The 18,631-nt window shown below is 57.9% G+C and overlaps 1 protein-coding gene across 2 annotated transcripts in view; it reads right to left on the bottom strand.

The window, feature by feature from the left end:
* NHERF2 (NHERF family PDZ scaffold protein 2) overlaps positions 1-12,283 on the bottom strand; it is a 38,256-nt gene extending 25,973 nt beyond the window's left edge. The window contains exons 1-2 of one of the 2 annotated variants that reach the window (XM_054391346.1): positions 12,073-12,283; positions 6,750-7,007 (exon numbers count right to left, since the gene is read on the bottom strand). In XM_054391346.1, the coding sequence (XP_054247321.1) occupies positions 6,750-7,007; positions 12,073-12,282 (468 nt within the window). In that variant the 5' untranslated portion in view covers position 12,283. Of the gene's footprint in view, positions 1-6,749; positions 7,008-9,210; positions 9,226-12,072 lie in introns of those variants that run through there. The other variant, XM_054391347.1, reaches the window with a different exon arrangement.
* Between the last annotated feature and the right edge of the window lie 6,348 nt (positions 12,284-18,631).

The raw sequence follows: 18,631 nt of genomic DNA, 5'->3' as shown, positions 1-18,631 counted from the left end.
CAATGTAGGTTGAAACCAGGTGGGAATTGGTCTCTTCTCCCCAGGAACAAGCAACAGGCCAAGAGGAAATGGATTAGGTTGAACAGGAGGAATATTTCTTTCCCAGAAGAGTGTTCAGGGACTGGAAGAGGCTGCCCAGGGAGGTGCCCTGACAGAGTTCAAGAAACCCATGGCCATGACACTCTGGGACATGGTGGTGTGGGGCTGATGGTTGGACTGGATGACCTCAGAGGGCTTTTACAACCAAACAGTTCCACAGTTCCATTCACCAGCACTGCCAGGTCACCACTGCATCGTGTCCTTCAGCACCACTTCTCCACACCTTAAAGCCAAACCTCCTTCTCACAGCACTGGGAGGATGGAAGTGTGCAGGATCTGGAGAGCCATGAGCCAGGGCTGACCCCACCATGCTCCACACTGCTTTCTCCACCTCACAGCACCATGGGTCAGCGGTCCCATCCCACATCTGAAGCAAATCCAGCAGGATAAGGCTCAGATCCTGCCAGAACCTCCACAAGTGGTGCAACAACACCCAAACCAAGGCTCCAGCAAGCTTGGTGGCACTGTAATACCAGCCCCAAACTGATACCAAAATCATTGAGAAGTCAGAAGGTAACAGGTTGATGGCGCACAAAGGGCCAGCAGATGGGTAGGAGACAACAAGGGGACTGGGGAACAAGGCTGGGGCTGCCCCAGTCCTGCTGTGGGGACCTGCAAGGCTTCAGGACATGCACTGGTGAGGGGCAACAGAAGTGCAGCCAGCTCTGGGACACCCCAAAGCTCATGCAAAGAGAAGTCTCACCCTGCTCCTGCTACCCAAGCTCCAAATCCTGGGCTGTCAGTGACCAAAGGGCTGGGAAGGAACCCAGCCTAACCCAGTTATTTTTAGGTATTTCTCCTGTTTCTGCCTGCACAGGAAGGGAACAGGAAAGCAAAACATTCCAGGCTCCTCTGAGCTCTGCTGGGGGTGCAGCACAACCTCCTGTGACCCAGGCTGCCACAGGCAAGGGGAAAGCACATCCCCAGAGATGCCACCTCCAGCTCCCACCTGCCCTAATCTCTGTTCCCAGGCTGCTGTGCTGGAGCTGCTGCAGGGCCCAGCTTGGGCAGTGACTCTGCCCAGCCCATGACACATGATGCCAGCGAGCCTGGTGCCATCAATAATGCAGCAGGGTCAGTGCTGGCTTCCCCACAGCCTCACCAGCCCAGCTGCTGCCTCCAGGATGGGATTGAAGAGCTGAGCACAAGGGCAAGCCCAGCTTTGTCCCAGACCCTTCACAACCACCCCCCTGCAAACCAGTGTCCCCTTCACAGGGAGGCAGCAGGTTTCCAGCCCCATTGCCCTGCTTCCCAGATTCCAGTGGGCATCTTCCCTCCTGCAGCAGGGATTGGGGAAACCATATTCCCACCCCATGCCCTCAGCTGGGCACAGTAGAGCAGAAATTCCAAACCCAAGCAGCCCTGGTGATCTAGTCTGAGGTGTCCCTGCCCATGGCAGGGGGGTTGGAACTGGATGATCCTTGAGGTCCCTTCCAACCCTGACAGCTCTGTGATTCTATGATTCTGACAGGAAAAGAGCACAGTGGCCACAAGAACATGTTTGGGACACAGCATGGAGCCATGGGTCCTTCTGTCCCCTCCCAGCGACCTGCTGAAAGGTCTGGAGAGCAGGACTGGTGAGGAGCAGCTGGGGAAGCTGTGCTTGTTCAGTCCAGGGAAGAGGAGGCTGAGGGGAGACCACCTGGCTTTCTACAGCTCCCTGAAAGGAGACTGGAGACAGGTGGTCTCTTCTCCCAATGAATGAGTGAAAGGACAAGAGGAAGCACCCTCAGGTTGCCCCAGGGGAGGTTTAGGTTGGACATGAGGAACATTTCCTTCCCCAAAAGTGTTGTCAAGGCCTGGCCCAGGCTGCCCAGGGCAGTGGTGGAGTCCCCATCCCTGGAGGGGTTTCAGAGCCCTGGAGCTGTGGTGATGAGGGCCAGGGTTTGGGGTGCCCTGGCAGTGCTGGACTCTCTCCACACCATGGGTACAGAACAGACTTTGCAAAGTGATTTTTAAGCAGAGAATCACCAGGCAGACACACAACCCTCACCCATGCTGTGCTAGGGGCAAACTTTGCTGCCCATATCACCACTCTCCCCAGCTCTGAGCCTGCTGCTGGGCACAGGAAGCTCCAGAAAGTGCTTTAATTTAAACCATGCTTTGATATTTTTTTGCTCCTAATCACATAATTACCCAGGACATTTCTGCTCATGTTAGGCTTTATTACATCTTTGTGGTTGTTCTACAAACCCCACATTTTGGGCCTCAGCTGAGCTGGCAAAGTTCTCCAAAAACATCTGTCCTGAGTTATTCCTCTTCCTGAGCTCCAGCCAGGAGCTGCTGGTGGGGGATGTTGCAATGCAGAGCCTTTGCTATCCAACACGAAAACCTTCACATTCCTAATGCAAACAGGAGTGTAAATATTTACTGCCTGGATGTCAGCACTGGCCCCACACCTGGGGGTCCCAACAAGCACCCCCACACTCATCCTCCCTCCTCCAGGACACAGCACTCTGTCCCCAGCCACTCCAGCTGCTCTCAGCATGGGCTGGTGGCACACAGGAGGCTCCACAGCTGCTCACTGGGAGGGAATCACAGCCTGGTTTGGGTTGGAAGGGACCTTCCAGATCATCTGGTTCCAACCCCTGCCAGGGCTCATGACTGAGCTGGCCACAGTCCTTGTCAGCAAGGGGACAACCATTCTCCTGCTGACTGCATGGCTGAGGTGTCCCCAGGAGCAGCAGCCCTGCCACCCACCAAGGTGTCACCGTCCCTCCCCAGGCAGGACCCAATTAACAGCTGGTCACTAATACCTCTCTATTGGAACTCCCAGACCCAAGAGGCTGCTCCAACCCAGCAGCTCCAAGAGGAGGTTTTGTTCTCCAGAAGATCCCTGGCTGTCAGGGTCCCTTTGCACAGCCACCCCCCCCATTCCCCAAAGCAACCATGGAGGGAACTGCATCACCCCAACCACACATCCTCCAAACACACCTGGAGAAAGCAGTGGGGCAGCAGTTCCAAGGACATTGCTACTGTGGCTCGTGGAACCTGTGTGGCCATAACTGGGATCCCAGTAACAGCACAGCTCTCCCATTGCACCACAGGAGGGAGGACACTCCAGTCACAGCTGCTGCCTGCAAAGACTCTTCCAGCCCTGGCCACACTGCCTGCACACCACAAATCCCTCCAGGGTGACCAGCAGCACCCATTCCAGCACCAGCAGCACCCATTCCAGCATGCTGTCAGCCTAGGCCATTAAAGACCAGCCACAAGCAGCTCAGCCCTGCCCCAAAAGCACCTTCACAGGAGCAGTGAGAAGGGGACACCTTGCAGCCCAGCCAGGCATGGAGATGGCTGTAAGATGGGGCAAGGCACCTCAAGCCTGGATTCAGCTTTGGGCCAAGAAGGACATTGAAAGGCTGGAGCAGGTCCAGAGAAGGACAACAAGGCTGGGGAGGAGCAGCTGAGGGACCCAGGGGTGTTCAGCCTGGAGAACAGGAGGCTGAGGGAAAACCTTCTGGTTCTCTACAACTCTGAGAGGAGGCTGGAGCCAGGTGGGAGTTGGTCCCTTCTCCCAAGGAACCAGTGATAGGATAAGAGGAAACAGCCTCAAGTTGCCCCAGGAGTGGTTTAGGTTGGACATGAGGAACAATTTTTCCCCCCCAAAGGGCTGTCAAGCCCTAGCCCAGGCTGCCCAGTGCATTGGTACAATCCCCATCCCTGGAGGGGTTTCAAAGCTGTGGTGCTGAGGGCCATGGTTTGGTGGTGCCCTGGCAGTGCTGGGGTAAGGGTTGGACTCCATGATCTGAAAGGTCTCTTCCAACCCAAACCATTCCATAGCTTCAAGGCAGACCCTGCTCCAGGTGCCACCACAGGCACCCAGGACAAGTCCCCAGGGCGCTGTGCAGAGCTGCCAGCAGCCAGCCCCACCACACTGCTCTGGGGGCAGGCAGCCTGATTTCAACCACCCACTGAATTATTCATTCCTGTGGTTCCTGGAGCACAAGGTCCTGGACACCAACTCTCTGCTGGGGGTGCACAATGACCTCCCCACTCACAGCAACCTTCTGGGGGGGTGGGGGAGCAGGGTGTCATTCCTCTTGCAGAACAAGGATGTGACAGCATGGACAGGCTGGCAGGGCTGTGCCCAGCCTGACTGCTCCATCCTCTCCCTGCTGTCCCCCTCTACAACCACCCTGATGCCAGATTTCTCTCTCCTCTTTCAGCTGTTCCTTGCTTTGGGTTGCACCACAAAACCCAACCTGAAACCTTGGACACTGTCAGCCTCTGCATGAACACAGCTCAGAAAAACGCTGACCTCTGCAAGCAGCCCCAGATCCTGCAAGGACAGGCTGGGCCAGGGCTCTGCTGGTGAATGGGAGCTGCCTCTTCTCCCTCTGGTCCCCCTCCAGAGAAGATACACAAAAGACCCAAGTGCAGCTCCTCCCAGTGCCACCCAACTCACAGCCTGGTCTCCTCCACAGCTGCCTGGGGACAAGTCTCTGACTGGACCCCAAACCCACTACAAGGGCAAGCCCACATTCAGGAGCTCCCTACCCCACATAGGCCTAGTGCTGGTCAGCTGCAGGATCACAGAATCATTAAGGTTGAAGAAGGCCTCCAAGCCCAGCAAGTTCTGCATGGTCCAACGAGAGCTGCCCCAGGTAGAGACATGGCACTGGAGGGCTGAGCACTGCAGGACCCAGGGTGGCACCCTCACTCCACTGGCCTCCAGTTGCACCCAGGAGAGCCACATCACCCAGAACCTGAAGCATATCTCAGCAGTGTGCAGCAAGCAGGACTGCAAGGCCACCCATGACCTCATACCAGGGTCACTCATGGTCCCAGCATGGAGAAGTGACCTTGTCCAGCAAAGCCAGCAGCACCCAGCTCTCCAAAGAGCTGCTGACCATGGAGGCAGGAGCAAACCAGCCTCTGCAAACATCTGACATGCTCAGCACCACCCAAGCTCAGCACCTCCTCAGCCCCACACAATGGCCACTGCCCCCAGAGTTGGTACCCTCTGTCCAGCTCATGCTCCACCAAACACCATCCCTAGCCCTGAGGCACAGCAAATCCTGAGCCATGCTGAACCAGCTGAAGCCCCCAGCCCCTCCAAGGGGACACAATGGTGTCCCTCCCGCCTCAGACCCAGCTCTGTCCTGTTCTCCGTGTCCCAGCCTCTCCTCAGAGGAGCCAGACCCCAGAGGCCGGAAGGGACTGTCCTGTTCTCACCTGACTTCCCATCAGGACACTCTTGGACTGCACCCAGCAAACCAAACAGGGGAGGAAATCCCAGCTTGCAGAGCAGCCCCTGCCCATGGCCAGAAGCCCCCCTCCCCCAGGAATGGCTCCTTTCTCACCAGCCATCCTGGGGGTGATCATGCTCTCCAGGTCTTGATCTCCAGGAAAAACATACCCATCATCACACAGACCTCCAAACAGCTTCAAATGATGCAACAAGTCCAAAACAGCCTCCAGCCCTTCCCCTGCCAGCCCCCAGGAAGGGAGAACCTCGTCTGCCAGATGGCTCAGGAGGAAAGGACCAGAGGTGAGACCCCCTCCTCATGCCTGCAGAGGCTGCCTCACACAAGCAGCAGCTCTGAGCCGCGGGGGTGTTTCTTCAGCTGTTCTCCACAGGGGCTCCTGAGGACACAAAGCTTTCCTGCTGCCCCCATCCATGTCCCGCCAGCAGCCCCACGGCCACTTCTGGGCCAGCATCCAGCCACCACCTCATCCTTGACAGAGGCGGGTACGGAGCTCCTCAGCGGAGGCAGCAGTTGGGCACCAGCGCTGCCAGCTCGGCAGCACAGCGCAGCACGCCCGGGAAGGGGGCACAGCCAGGTGCCAGCCACCAGCACAGCCCCAGAGCTGCCCTGCTCCCGCCCCGAGCCCAGTCCCTGCTCTCTGCTGCGCTGCCTCCCGCCACCAGCCCAGCCCCAGCCGCGCAGCAGCCATGAAATTGGAGCCTTTCCATCCCAAATTCTTTCCTTTTTAGAAAGCGGCTGACCAATCAGCAGGCCCCAGATGCAGACTCGCAGGCCAGCCTCAGGCCACTCGATGAAGCCTTCATTTCCTTCTGCTTTCAGCAGAAAAGCTGAGAGCAGGCTCGTCCCAGACAGTTCCTCCCTCCAGCTAATAATGGAGGGGAGAGAGAAACTCATTCATGAGCTCCGGCTTCATCACAGCCATCGTCCACACAGGCAGAAAGGACCCAGGCTGAGACACAGAGCCTCAGCCAAGGCACCGGGGGGTCACCCACCCCCTCCCCACCACTCTCTCAGAAGCTTCTGGGGGTCAGGAGAACCTCAAAGAGAACAGGAGGGGAGCAAGCAGCAGCTTCCAGCAGCTGATGCTCCTTTGAGCAAGAGCAAATAGAGCCAAGGAGCAGCTTGCTCACTGCTAGACTGGTTCATCACCCTCAGCCAAGGCACTTGGGGTTACTCATACCCCCCACCAGCCCCCCAAGGCTCAGGAGACCCTTGAGGAGCACAGGAGGGGAAAAAGCACCCACCTGCTGAAGCTGCTTCAAGCAGGAGTTAATAAGGCTGAGTAGCAGCTCAACCGCTGCTCTGGGACACAGCAGGGTCTCCAAATCCAAGAGCCACACTCAGAAGGTTTTTCTCCAAGGGGAAGCAAGCTCTGCTTGCAGAGAAGTTACTCCCAGGGTGGTTGCCCCCACACCACAGACGCAGCCCTGCCCTCACCTTCCTGCTGCCGTGCAAGGAGAAGCTGTGGGAGTGCCGCTGGGGGCTGTCCCCACTCAGGTCCAGCTGTGGCTTCCAGACCACCCCGTTGTCACTGCCCACAGACTTGGTGGGGGAGGTGCTGGAGTTGAGCAGGATGCCACTGTGCACCATCTCCTCAGTGCAGGTCAGGCGCAGGCTGCACAGGTACTCATCTGTATCCTTGTCCACCACCAGCAGCCGCGTCTCCGACTCCACCGCCTTGATGCGCTGCACCACCTGGGAAGGGGAAGGACAGATGAGTGTTGGACACCAGGGAAAATCCCTTCCCAGAAAGGGCTCTCAGGCACTGGCCCAGGCTGCCCAGGGAGGTGGAGGAGTCCCAATCCCTGGAAGGGTTCAGAAGGCACACAGATGTGGTGCTGAGGAACATGGTTCAGCGGCAGTGGCTTAGCAGCCGTGGTGGGACCTGATGATCTCAGAGGTCTCTTCCTACCTCCCCAGTTCTATGATTTTATTAAACTTAGGGACCTCCCGATGGGGCAGGAGCTGGATCTGAGGACCATCGACACCTCCACACTTTCCTGCAGCTTCAGTCCTGCTGCAGGATGCAAGTTTGCTGTTACTTCCAGCCACCAGTGATGGGCAGAAGGGCAGAGTGTAGCTTTGGGGCAGCCCAGGGTGATGATGGTGATGGCTCTTTCCACCTCATACTCCACAATCCACAGGACAACTCTGCCCAGGACAACTGCACAGACCTCACAGGATCACCCATCCAGCTCAGGAGCTGTCACAGAGACTGTTTCACCCCCTCAAGCATCAGAAACTCTGGGTTTATCCTTCAGAGGGACAATACAACCTGTCCCACCATGCCACCCCCCTCACACACCCTCATTTCAGCACTCTGACCTATCTTTGCTCCCTCAAACCCAGGGCAGGATGGAGAGCTGAGGTGCACAGGGAGGCACAGAGCACTCACAAATGCATACAGTGGCTGGGCTGCTTTTGCTGGGTGCTCCTCAGCACCCAGGTACTGGATTGATGAGAGAAACACCCCAGTCTGCACATCCACCCCCAGTCTGTGCCAGGGACCAGCAGAGATAAGGGAAAGCAGTGCTGGAATTGGGAAATGTGCCCATCCCTGCTGGGACCCAGCTCCAGGCAGCACTGAATGGGGACCATTGTCTTGCCCAGTTCCTTCGCAGGGCGCGGTGACTGGCAGGGGCTCTGAAAGGAGCTCACGGTGTCAGCAGGGTGGGGAGAGCCAGAAGGAGCTGATCCTAGCTGGACAGGGCAGGGGGCAAATCCCACCAGGGTGGGCTGGAATGGAAACAGGTGGATCCAGGACACACACGGGAGCAGGACAATAGGAAATCACCTCCAGAACCCCTGAAGCAGCTGCTGAAAGCTGGCAGAGTGAGCAAGGGGCAGAGTGGTATCACTGGGGATGCCTCCCCATAGCCATCTCCAGCCATAGGGTGCAGATCAGCCACCATTTGCTGCCCTCCAGAGCCAGGATCTCCCCTCCCCTGCAAGTTGGGCTTCCTTCTGGGGCTCCTGCCTTGATCTAGGTCAGGCTGGGCAGACACAGCCAAGGTTCCCAGCACCAAGCCAGCCTAATGCGCAATTAGCTGGCATTTATTTACTGCCCTGCACGCTCCACTCAAGGTCAGCAGAGCTGCTATCTGCACATGGGGAAAAAACCAACAACAGCCAACAAAGCACCATGAAATTTATAGACTGCAGCCAAAGCTGCTTGTCCTGAACCCACTGCAGCATCCAGCTCCATGGCTGGCAGCAGCATGCCCAGGGCTGCCAGTCCGAACTGGGTGTGGATCCACCAAGCCCCAGCAAAATCCATCTGCTCCTTTTCAGATATGGTTATAGGTGACATCAGATGGTGCTGCTGACACCAGTAAGGGAGAGCCTGTGCAAGGCCACTTCTACCAGAGGGGACCTGGAGCAGGCAGATGATGTACAGTGGTGGCAGGAGGTGCAGCTGGGCAATGCCTGCAGGAGAATTCTGCTGGGTCCTGCACATTGGATCTCTGAGATCCTGCAATTTGGGTGCTCCAGGCAACACTGGCAGGGAGCAGGATCCCCTAGACCACCACAAACAACACAGAGAAGCATCCAAATCCACCAGGGTGCTGTCCATTCCTGGCAGGGCTGGGTGGGTGAGCTGCCCTACCAGCCACCAAGCAGCGATGCTGGGGCTCAGCTGAGCTCCCCAACAGCCACACCAAGAGCAGTGATGGAACAAGCATCCCCCAAACCCCACAGCTGCCAGGGGCTGGGCCAGGCAGGGATGGGATTGAGCAGAAAGCAGCCCCTCGGCCTCTCCCCATTAGCAGGGACAAGCAGAAGAGGCTTACTGTGACAAGCTCCCCGGGCAGCAAGTCACCTTTGGGACAGAGCAGCAAGGTGGAAGGCAAAGCAGCAGGCAGGTCCTGCCCAACGTGGGCAGAGCCTGGCACCCTACCCGTTTCCGAGCCATGGTCACAGTCTCCAGCCTGCAGCTTTCTGGGGACAGCTCAGCCTTCCCCACACATCTGGCGCCTCAGGACCTTCTCAGCACCAGTCCTGGATGCATCATTTCCGCAGCTCCACCCAACCAGGCTTTCATCCCAGGCTCACTACCACCAGCCCAGCAGCAGAGCCCGCCCTGGCCATTCCACCCTCACCACCAGCTGCCCACGAAGGAGGCTAAGGGCATCAGTGAGCCCAGCTCTGATCACCACTCCTGCTCCAAAAGAGATTCCCAAGCACCACTCTGCCAGCCCCATCAAGGACCTGGAGGCACACTTTGGGCACAGCTGCTCTGCCCAAATGGGCAAGGAACAGAGGAGCCAGGATGCAACTTTGCATCCAAGCCACGGAACGCCCTGAGAACAGTTCTGCCCTGGGTAAGGGCAGGAAAAAGCAAGAGAACAAAGCCACACACCACCGCCAGCTTCAGCTCGCAACAGAGTTACACCCAAACAGCAAGACCTTGTTCTCTGCAGGCTCTGTCCCACCCCAGCTTCACAGCCACATGGCTCTGAGTGTTACTAAGTGAAGGTCAAGAATCTCAGCAGCACAAGGAGGAACAAGTTCCACAAGGAACTGGCTGCTCTAACACAGCAGGAGCCAGCACTTGACCCACCACAGCATCTCCCCTTCCACACCCATCAGCACTGGGCAGGTTTTCGGAGAGGGAAGAAGTTCTTGCGTTGAGGGAAGAGAGAGGACGATGCAGGGCACGTCCTGGGGCAGGGCTGCTCCTGCTCACACCACTGACACCTACTGCATCACAGCAGTCAGCTCCACAACATCCGACATGGGACACCCCAACACAGGACACCCCTGCTCTGCAGCAGGGAGCCAGTGCCAGAGCCTCATCCTGCCTTCACCAGCAGAAAATGGAAGACAGGAAAATTCTCTCATTTCTCTTGGCCTACTGGAAAGAGCCCACGAAGCTCCAAAGCCCCTGCAGGCTGTCTCAGCCCTGCTGCCACCCAGTACCCCAGCTCCAGCAGGGAGCCTCTGATGGCTCCCACCATGAGCATCTCCTGACAGGACTACAGCCCTCCTTTCTGCCCAGTCAGCCCAGGGATGAGATCCTCCTCTGAGGGTGTGGAAATCCCATTCAGGACAAACATTAACTTTGTGCAGCTGCCTCAGGTCAGCCAAACAAGCTCAATTAGCCAGGAAAACCCACCCAGCCCATGGAGGGGAGGACACATGGCTTTACTGGAGCCACCTGGAAGCCTCTATTTCACCTTTAGCACACCCACACCTGAACAAGGAAGCCCAAGAACCCACAACCCCCCAAAATCAGGCCAGGTCCTCAAGCCACACAAGGTCCATCCCTGCTCTGCTCCAGTACAGTGCTGGCAGCAGAATTCAGCCACAGTTTAAGTTACTGAAGCACCAAATGCCACCAAACCCCCATGCTGGGTGCTGTACCCCTGCCAGGCTCCATGTCTGCAGCAGGACAGGAGCAGTGTGAATCTCATTGCTTATTTCTGGGGGGCTGAACTGTTTACCAAAGACCATTTCCCATTTTTTAAGCAGCAAACAACACAGCTTGAAGCCTGCAGCTGCTGGGGAGCAGCCTGCTGGGACCAGTCAGCAGCCACAGGCTCCTGCCAGCCATTACTTGCCCACCAGCCCTATCTCCCTCAAACCAGTCAGGCTGCTCAACATCTGCAGAGCTTTATCAGTAGATGTGGAGGCATCCTCACATGCTCTGCACTGCTGGAGGAGGAGGAGCAACTGGCCCAAATTGGCCAAGAAAAACCCACAGCAAAGGCGGAAATAGGAGCCTGGGTCTCCCCATTCCTTTCCACCACAGATTGCATAACACTGGTGCCCTGCCCATGCTCAAACACCTTCACCCTTCCCACCTTCCCACCAGCTATACAAGCCAGCACCATCCAGACACTCTCAGGGGAACTCACAGAGCTCCCCCTGCTGCACCCCAGCCCTAGGATTGTTGGGGGCACCACCCCAGTGACCACCAGAACTGGCCAGGCCAAGCATGCTCCAGTAGATGTTTGGGGAGCAAACCAGCCCAAGGTGGTAGAGCCAAGGCGGTGAGGAGGCTGGGAGCTGGGCAGGCTTGGCCAGGGAGGTGCTGTGGTCAGCTGGCCACCTTGCTGACACCCCTGTATATCCCCCTGCCCACACTGCTGTCCATCTCCTGCCTGATCCTCTGCCTGCACTCCTGTTTCAAACCTTTTCCCCTCTCCTGCCTGCACCCCTTGCCCATTCTCTGCCTACACCCCTACCTTGCACCCCTGCCCAGCCTCACTCAACTCCTGCCCATCTTTTATCTGCACCCTTGCCTAACCCCCTGCCCATTATCTGCCCACAGCTTTGCCTGTACTTCTCCTTGCACCTCTGCTCATTCCCTGACTGGACCCTTGCCCACCCTCTCACCGCACCCCTCCTTGAACCTCTACCTATCTCCTGCCCAACCTCTGCTCATCCCCTGTCTGCACCCTTGCCCACCTCCTGTTTGCACCCCTGTCTATTCCCTACCTGCACCCCTGCCCACCTCTTGCCTGTTCTGTCTGCACCATTGCCCAGCCCCTTACTGCACTCTTGCTTGTGCCCATCCTTGCACCTCTACCCACCTCCTGCCCAAACTCTGCCGACTCCTTGCTCACCTCCTGCCTGCACCCTTGCCATCCCCTCAGCACATCCCTCCTTGAACCGCTGCCCATCCCCTGCCCGCACCATTGCCTGCCTCTTGCCCGCACTCTGCCTATAGCCTTGCTCACCCCCTGCCCATTCCCTGCCCGCACCCTCACAGCGCCCCTCCTTGCACCTCTGCCCCAACCCTGCCCACGGCCCGCACCTGGTGGTGCGTGTCCTGCTCCACGTTCATTCCGTTCACCTCCACGACGCGGTCCCCGGCGCGCAGCCCCGCGGCCTCTGCGGGGGAGCCGGGCTCGACCTTGCGGATAAACTGTCCGCTCTTGCCCTTCTCGCCGTGCAGGTGGAAGCCGTAGCCGCTCTCCCCCTTCAGCATACAGCAGAGCCGCGGCCGCAGCTGGTCCTTCGCCATGGCCGGGCCGGCGGCAGGGCGGGAGCGGGCGGGCTGCGGGGCCCCTTTTATAGGCGGCCTGGGGCGGAGGGGCGGGCCGGGAACGGGGCCGGGGCCGGCAGCGGGGCTGGGAATGGGGCCGGGGCCGCGGCCGCGGAGCTGCGCAGCGCGGCCATGCTGGAAGCTGCCCCGCGGCTCCGGAGAGCGCCGGGCGGGGACGGGGACGGGGACGGGGACGGGCCCGGGGACGGGCCGGGAGGAGCCGGGGCGGAGCTGCCGCTGGGAATAGGCAGGGAGGAGGGGGAACGGCACCGGGACCGGCAGCGGTACCGGGATCGGGACCGGCAGCCACACCGGGACTGCAACCCGCACGGGGATCGGGACTGACAGCGACACCGGGACTGGCCTGACGCTGGCACCGGGACCAGCACCGAGACGGCAGCAGCACCCAGCATCAGGACCGGGGCCAGAAGTGGCATCAGAACCAGAAACGGGACTGGGATGTGCTGGAACCCTAGGTCCAGACAGGGGACGGCACAGTCCAGCAGCTCCTCTGCCCATTCAACCCCAGTCCATGACCATGGGGAGAGGCCACATGGAGCTCATGGGCTGATGCTCCTCATGTTCTCCATGTGGTTTGTGCCCCCGTGAGCACATCAGCTCTTCCACCCCAGACGTGCCTGGTGCAGAAAGGCTGCTGCAGCACCCCCTGTGCCTTGCAGAGGCTGTCCAGCTTGCACTCAGCATGAGCTTCTTTTGGTGGAACACAGAGATCCCCAACTTCACCTTTTTGCATTCCTGGTCTTCATTTCCTTGAAATCTCTTCCAAGAAGGAAATGACCCAGATTGGTTGTCACAGTGTTGGCACTGGTTCCCATCTCAGAGGTTTCCAAGCTCTCCTCTGGCCTTTCTCCTTCCTCAACCACTCTCCCATATGATTTTTGTGGAGCTGAAGCAAATGCAGTGGGCAGGAGGTAGATAAACGACTCCAGCAATGACTATTGATTGGCTTTTAATTTGTAGTCTACTCAAAAAATAAAGACTCCACCATGGTTGTACGTAAGTCACTTGATGCTTGAGCCACAAAGATATCTTAGAGGAGAGTCACTACCCTGGACAGAAAATGGCACCACCAGTGCCAGGGCTCCACCTGTGCATCCCAGCCTCATTTCCTACAGATAATGGAGCTCCTGGGCATCACCAGGGGGTGTAGTGGCAGGACGAGGAGCGATGGTTGGAAACTAAAAAAAGGAGATTCAGACTGGAGAGAAGGAAGAGAAATTTGACACTGAGGGTGGTGAGACCCTGGCCTAGGGTGCCCAGAGAGGTTATTGATGCCCCACCCTGGGACCATGGCAGGTCAGGCTGTCTGGGGCTCTGAGCAGCATGCCCCAGCTACAGATGTCCAGGGGGATTGGACTAGATGAGTTTTCAATATCCCTTCCCACCCAAAGCAGTCTGTGAGTCTATGGTTCCCCATCTGTGGCCCATTGTAGAAGGAGAAGAGAGCCCAGGCGGACTCCAGCACTCACTGCTACAACACAGCCATGACCAAATCCAGCAGATATGGCCCAGGAGAAGTTTTCCCATTTAAATTTCTGTGTTTTGATCTGAGCAGATATTTGAGTCCCAACTGGGCCAGAGGCTGAGGTCGTTCACAGGCCCTGTGTGTTCACTGGCTTGGAGGATTCAAAGCTCTTTTTGTGTGACATCTGCTTCTAATTCCTTGGGTGCACTTGGGTGAGCAGCCACAGGGACTCACACCTGAGCCCTGACCCATGTTTGCTTTGGCCCTGACTGTGTTGCTTCATGCAAAATAATCTGTGAGAAGCTTCACAACGTCAGAAAGGAGGTTTGAGCAACTGATGTGTGGCAGGAGGGGGTTTTGGGAGCCATAAAGTCCATCTTTGCTCAGAATCTGGGAAAACCTTAGCTAAAACCTTGGGTGAAGATGGGATCAGGGAGAGGGATCTTGGAGGAGGAGGATGGTTTAGTGAGGTTGGTGATGGAGTCATTGGGCTGTGACAGTGCATCCACAGAAAGGTGAGGTCCCTCTTGTGCCTTTGGGCTGTGTCTGGAGAAGAGGAGGCTGAGGGGAGACCTTCTGGTTCTCTACAATTGCCTGAAGAGGAGGTTGGAGCCAGGAACGAGTGACAGGACAAGAGGAAAAAGCCTCAAGTTGCACCAGGTGAGGTTTAGGTTGGACATGAGGAACAATTTCTTCTCTGCACTGGAAGAGGCTGCCCAGGGAGGTGGTGGAGTCCCCATCCCTGCAGGTGTTTCAGAAACCTGTGGCCATGGCACTTGGGGCCATGGTTTGATGGCCATGGTGGTGTTGGGCTGATGGTTGGACTTAATGATCTTAGAGGGCTTTTCCATGATTCTTTTTTATGATTCTATGACCTTCTGCCAAAGAGGACACACATTTTCCAGATGTCAGGAGCTCCACATCTCACTCCACCTCACATCTGTTGGATGGTTTGGGGCAGGTCCTGTGGCTTCTCTTGTCTCGCCCCTAGCTCTCAGCCCCTCTTCCAGCATGCAGGTCACTCCACTGTCCTTCTCAGGGCTGGGAGCTTTGCCCAAGGCAAGGAGAGGGTGAGGAAAAGGCTGGGCACCTGCAGACCCCCCTCTCTTCTCTTTGGTGAGAGAACCACTTCCACCCCAGCCGTGGGAGCAGGAGGGATGCTCTTCCTCCCCTCTCACTCAGCCTCCTCCTCCCCATCATTGTGCTTTGCTGGGTTTATCCACCTCCTGCTTCACACCCAGCTCTCCACCACAGAGCTGGAGCTCACTGCTGCTCCTGCAGTAATTAGCTCTGACTATTAATTGATGATGTGTTGAGCTTTCTGCCTGGCATGGGTGATGTGGCCATGCTCATTCCACCCTTGTTTCACCATCACCCAGGAGGGAGTTCCTGGATCCCAGCTGCTCTCAAGGGATGGGTGGCTCATGGAGCAGGGAAAGCTGTATGATTTATCTGCACTGCTGGAGGAGCTGGGGACAAGAGGGGAGCTCAGAAAAAGCACCTCTCGTGCTCTCAAGGACTGTGTGTGGCACTGTTGAGCTGTAAACATTTTCCAGACTGGAGATAAAGAGACAGAAGGAAGAGAACTGATCATGAGGAGGATTAATTAGGTACCTTTTGGGTTGTGAAAGTCCAGCAAGTTCCCTTATGCCACTGGGAGCTGGGAGTCCCTCCTTGCCCAGCCTGCAGTTAGGATCCTGCTCAGGTCCTTTGTTATTTGGAGATAGCAACACCATGGGTGCTGAGGTGGAGGGGGCTTGGTGCTGTGCAGGTGATGTCCCCAGCCAGGCTTGGTGTCCCTGAGTCATTCCACCCCCCCAGCACACACAGGGATGTGTGGAAGCAGCGATGGTGCTCCTGCAGCTCAGCAAAGAGCCTGCCCTGCACCCACCACACCTCCATAGCATGGACCCCTCACCTGCAGGGTGACAGACCTGCCCCTGACCAGCGTTTTCCCCTGGAAGAGCTAAAATGCTTTTGGTGGCTGCAGGAACGCACATGGATAATACAACTGCAAAGGGATTTGCTCCTGGAGAGGTTGGTGTTGGCACAGCTTGTTTCCTGAGCCAGGTGCCAGGTGCTGCTGGTGCCACACTGGTGTCTTACTGCTCCTGCCACAGCAAGGACATGGACATAAGAGCAGCACTGAGCCTTTCAGCTGGCTCTGGGAGCACCCATCCCTGGGAGCACCCATCCCCAGCAGCACACACCCTGGTTGCCACGCCTGGAACCATCCCAGGTCAGGTTGTTTGGGGCTCTGAGCAACCTGCTCTGGTTGGGGATGTCCCTGCTGGCTGCAGGGGGTTGGACTGGATGAGCTTTAAGGTCCCTTCCCACCCAAAGCAGAGGGTGGTTCTGTGATGTCCACGAGCACCACCCCCAGCAGCACCCACCCTGGGCGAGGCTGTGGTGGAGCAGTGCCGGTGAGCACAGAAGTGCCAGCATGGCAGAGGGCACTTCCCCAGGCAGGAATGCACCATGAGGTCCTTGCCAGTGCCAGCTGGATGGGCAAGAGGAATGTCGCTCAAGAGGAGCTTCAGTGTTCCCTTAGCTGCCTTCAGCCCCAGCCAGCTCCACTCCTGCCTGGGAAGGGAAGTGGGCAGTGAAGTGGGGCTGAAGGGGTCTCCAAGAGGACTTTCATCTTTGCTGCACCACCACTGCCCCTGTGCAGTCCCCAGCAGTGGGGGGGGGGGGGGCTAGTGCACGTCCCCAGGAGATGGACATAGGAACCAGAAGGATGCCCATGGAGCAGGCAGAGCTGGGCAGTGCAGACAGGGCAGTACTGGCACAGGGGGTGGCACATGAGGTACCCTGACAGCCCCAGATACAGCCCTGTGTACAGTCAGCACTGGGTTGCACATCCAAGGTGGCCTTGGCATTGCCCTCAGGACACCTGAGAGGACATCCAATGGTGGGAGCCTGTGGCCCAGCCTGGTGCTTCCTTTGGATCCCCTGGGATGCTGCAGCTTGGCCAAGGACATCTCTGCCTGTGTCTCTAGGCTGCTGTCACCTTATCAGCCCTCAGGACAGCTTGGAGGTAGGCAAAGCAGCAGGCACAGAGATCTCCTTATCTCCTGCAGCTCCTGCCCCTTATCTCCAGCCTCACTCAATTCCCTTGGGTGGTATCAGTGTGGAGGTATGGACAGCCTGCTGGGATAGCATCCCCAGGATACCCCAGCTCAGAGCTGAGTCCCACAGCCCCAGGTTCTCTGCAGGGACATCTGGGGCCACCCCAGGGACCATCTGGGGCCACTCCAGGGACCATCTGGGCTACCAGGCTCTGCCCAAGGGCTTTCCATCTGCAGCCACCGCTGCAGCCAGCAGTGACCGCCCAGCGGAGAGGGGCTTGGACCCAGCCCCCTGCATCCTGGAACAGGTGGCTCAGAGAAGTTGTGAAGGCTCCAAGCTTAGAACTGTTCAAAGCCAGGTTGGATGGAGCCCAGGTCTCCTACTAGGTCTAGTAGAAGCTGTCCCTGCCCATGGCAGGAGGTTGGAACTGGATGATCTTCAAGGTCCCTTCCAGCCAAAACCATTTTATGATTCTGTGGTCCTGGTGGGATAAGGAAGAGCTCTGGGGCAGAGCTGTTGATGAAGGGAATTCATTGTGGAGTTTTCTTCTTCCTGGTACAGGCAGGAGCCCTGCAGCCATTGTGTGTGTGCAGGGTCCAGCACCCCCTGAGTCATAGAGCTCTCAGTGCTACCAGTTCCTGTCCCAGAGGCTGCCTACCCCAAACCCCCATTCTCAGTGTGCCTAGCTGCCTGCACTGGTGCTGCTGTTCCCTTGGGAGAGGGAAGGGAAGGGAAGGGAAGGGAAGGGAAGGGAAGGGAAGGGAAGGGAAGGGAAGGGAAGGGAAGGGAAGGGAAGGGAAGGGAAGGGAAGGGAAGGGAAGGGAAGGGAAGGGAAGGGAAGGGAAGGGAAGGGAAGGGAAGGGAAGGGAAGGGAAGGGGAAGGGAAGGGAAGGGAAGGGAAGGGAAGGGAAGGGAAGGGAAGGGAAGGGAAGGGAAGGGAAGGGAAGGGAAGGGAAGAGAGCTGCCTTGGGTTTGGTCAGGCTCGGGTGGGACATCTTCCTGCTTGCCATGGCCCCTGGGACTTGCTCACCTCTTGGACTGGACCAAATGTGTGTGCTGGCAAGGGGAGCCTGGGTGATGGCTCACCCCAGCTGGGAAAGCCTCATCAGCTGCTGGAGCTCTGGCTGGCACGGATGGAGTTCTGGCTAGCACCCATAGAGCTCTGGCTGGCACTGATGGAGCTCTGGCTGGCACCTATGGAGCTCTGGCTGGCACTGATGGAGCTGCAGAGCTCCCACACAGCACCTCGGGGATGGGCCTGGACCTGCAGCTCCATCTGCCAGTTGGCTCGGCTCTGCTCTGCTCTGCTCTGCTCTGCTCTGCTCTGCTCGGCTCGGCTCGGCTCGGCTCAGCTCTGCTCTGCTCTGTTCGGCTCGGCTTGGCTCTGCTCTGCTCTGTTTGGCTCTGCTCTGCTCGGCTCTGCTCTGCTCTGTTCGGCTCTGCTCGGCTCGGCTCGGCTCTGCTCTGCTCTGTTTGGCTCTGCTCTGCTCTGTTCTGCTCTGCTCTGTTCGGCTCTGCTCGGCTCGGCTCGGCTCTGCTCTGCTCTGCTCTGCTCTGCTCTGCTTGGCTCGGATCGAATCGGCTCGGATCGGCTCTGCTCTGCTCTGCTCTGCTTGGCTCGGCTCGGATCGGCTCGGATCGGCTCTGCTCTGCTTGGCTCGGCTCGGATTGGCTCTGCTCTGCTCTGCTCTGCTCGGATCAGCTCAGCTCAGCTCGGCTCTGCTCTGCTCTGCTCTGCTCTGCTCGGCTCGGCTCTGATCGGCTCGGCTCGGC

This window comes from Indicator indicator, chromosome 22, assembly GCF_027791375.1.
Source record: "Indicator indicator isolate 239-I01 chromosome 22, UM_Iind_1.1, whole genome shotgun sequence".
NCBI classification, from domain to species: Eukaryota; Metazoa; Chordata; class Aves; order Piciformes; family Indicatoridae; genus Indicator; species Indicator indicator.
This window is presented reverse-complemented; position numbering and strand designations above follow the sequence as displayed.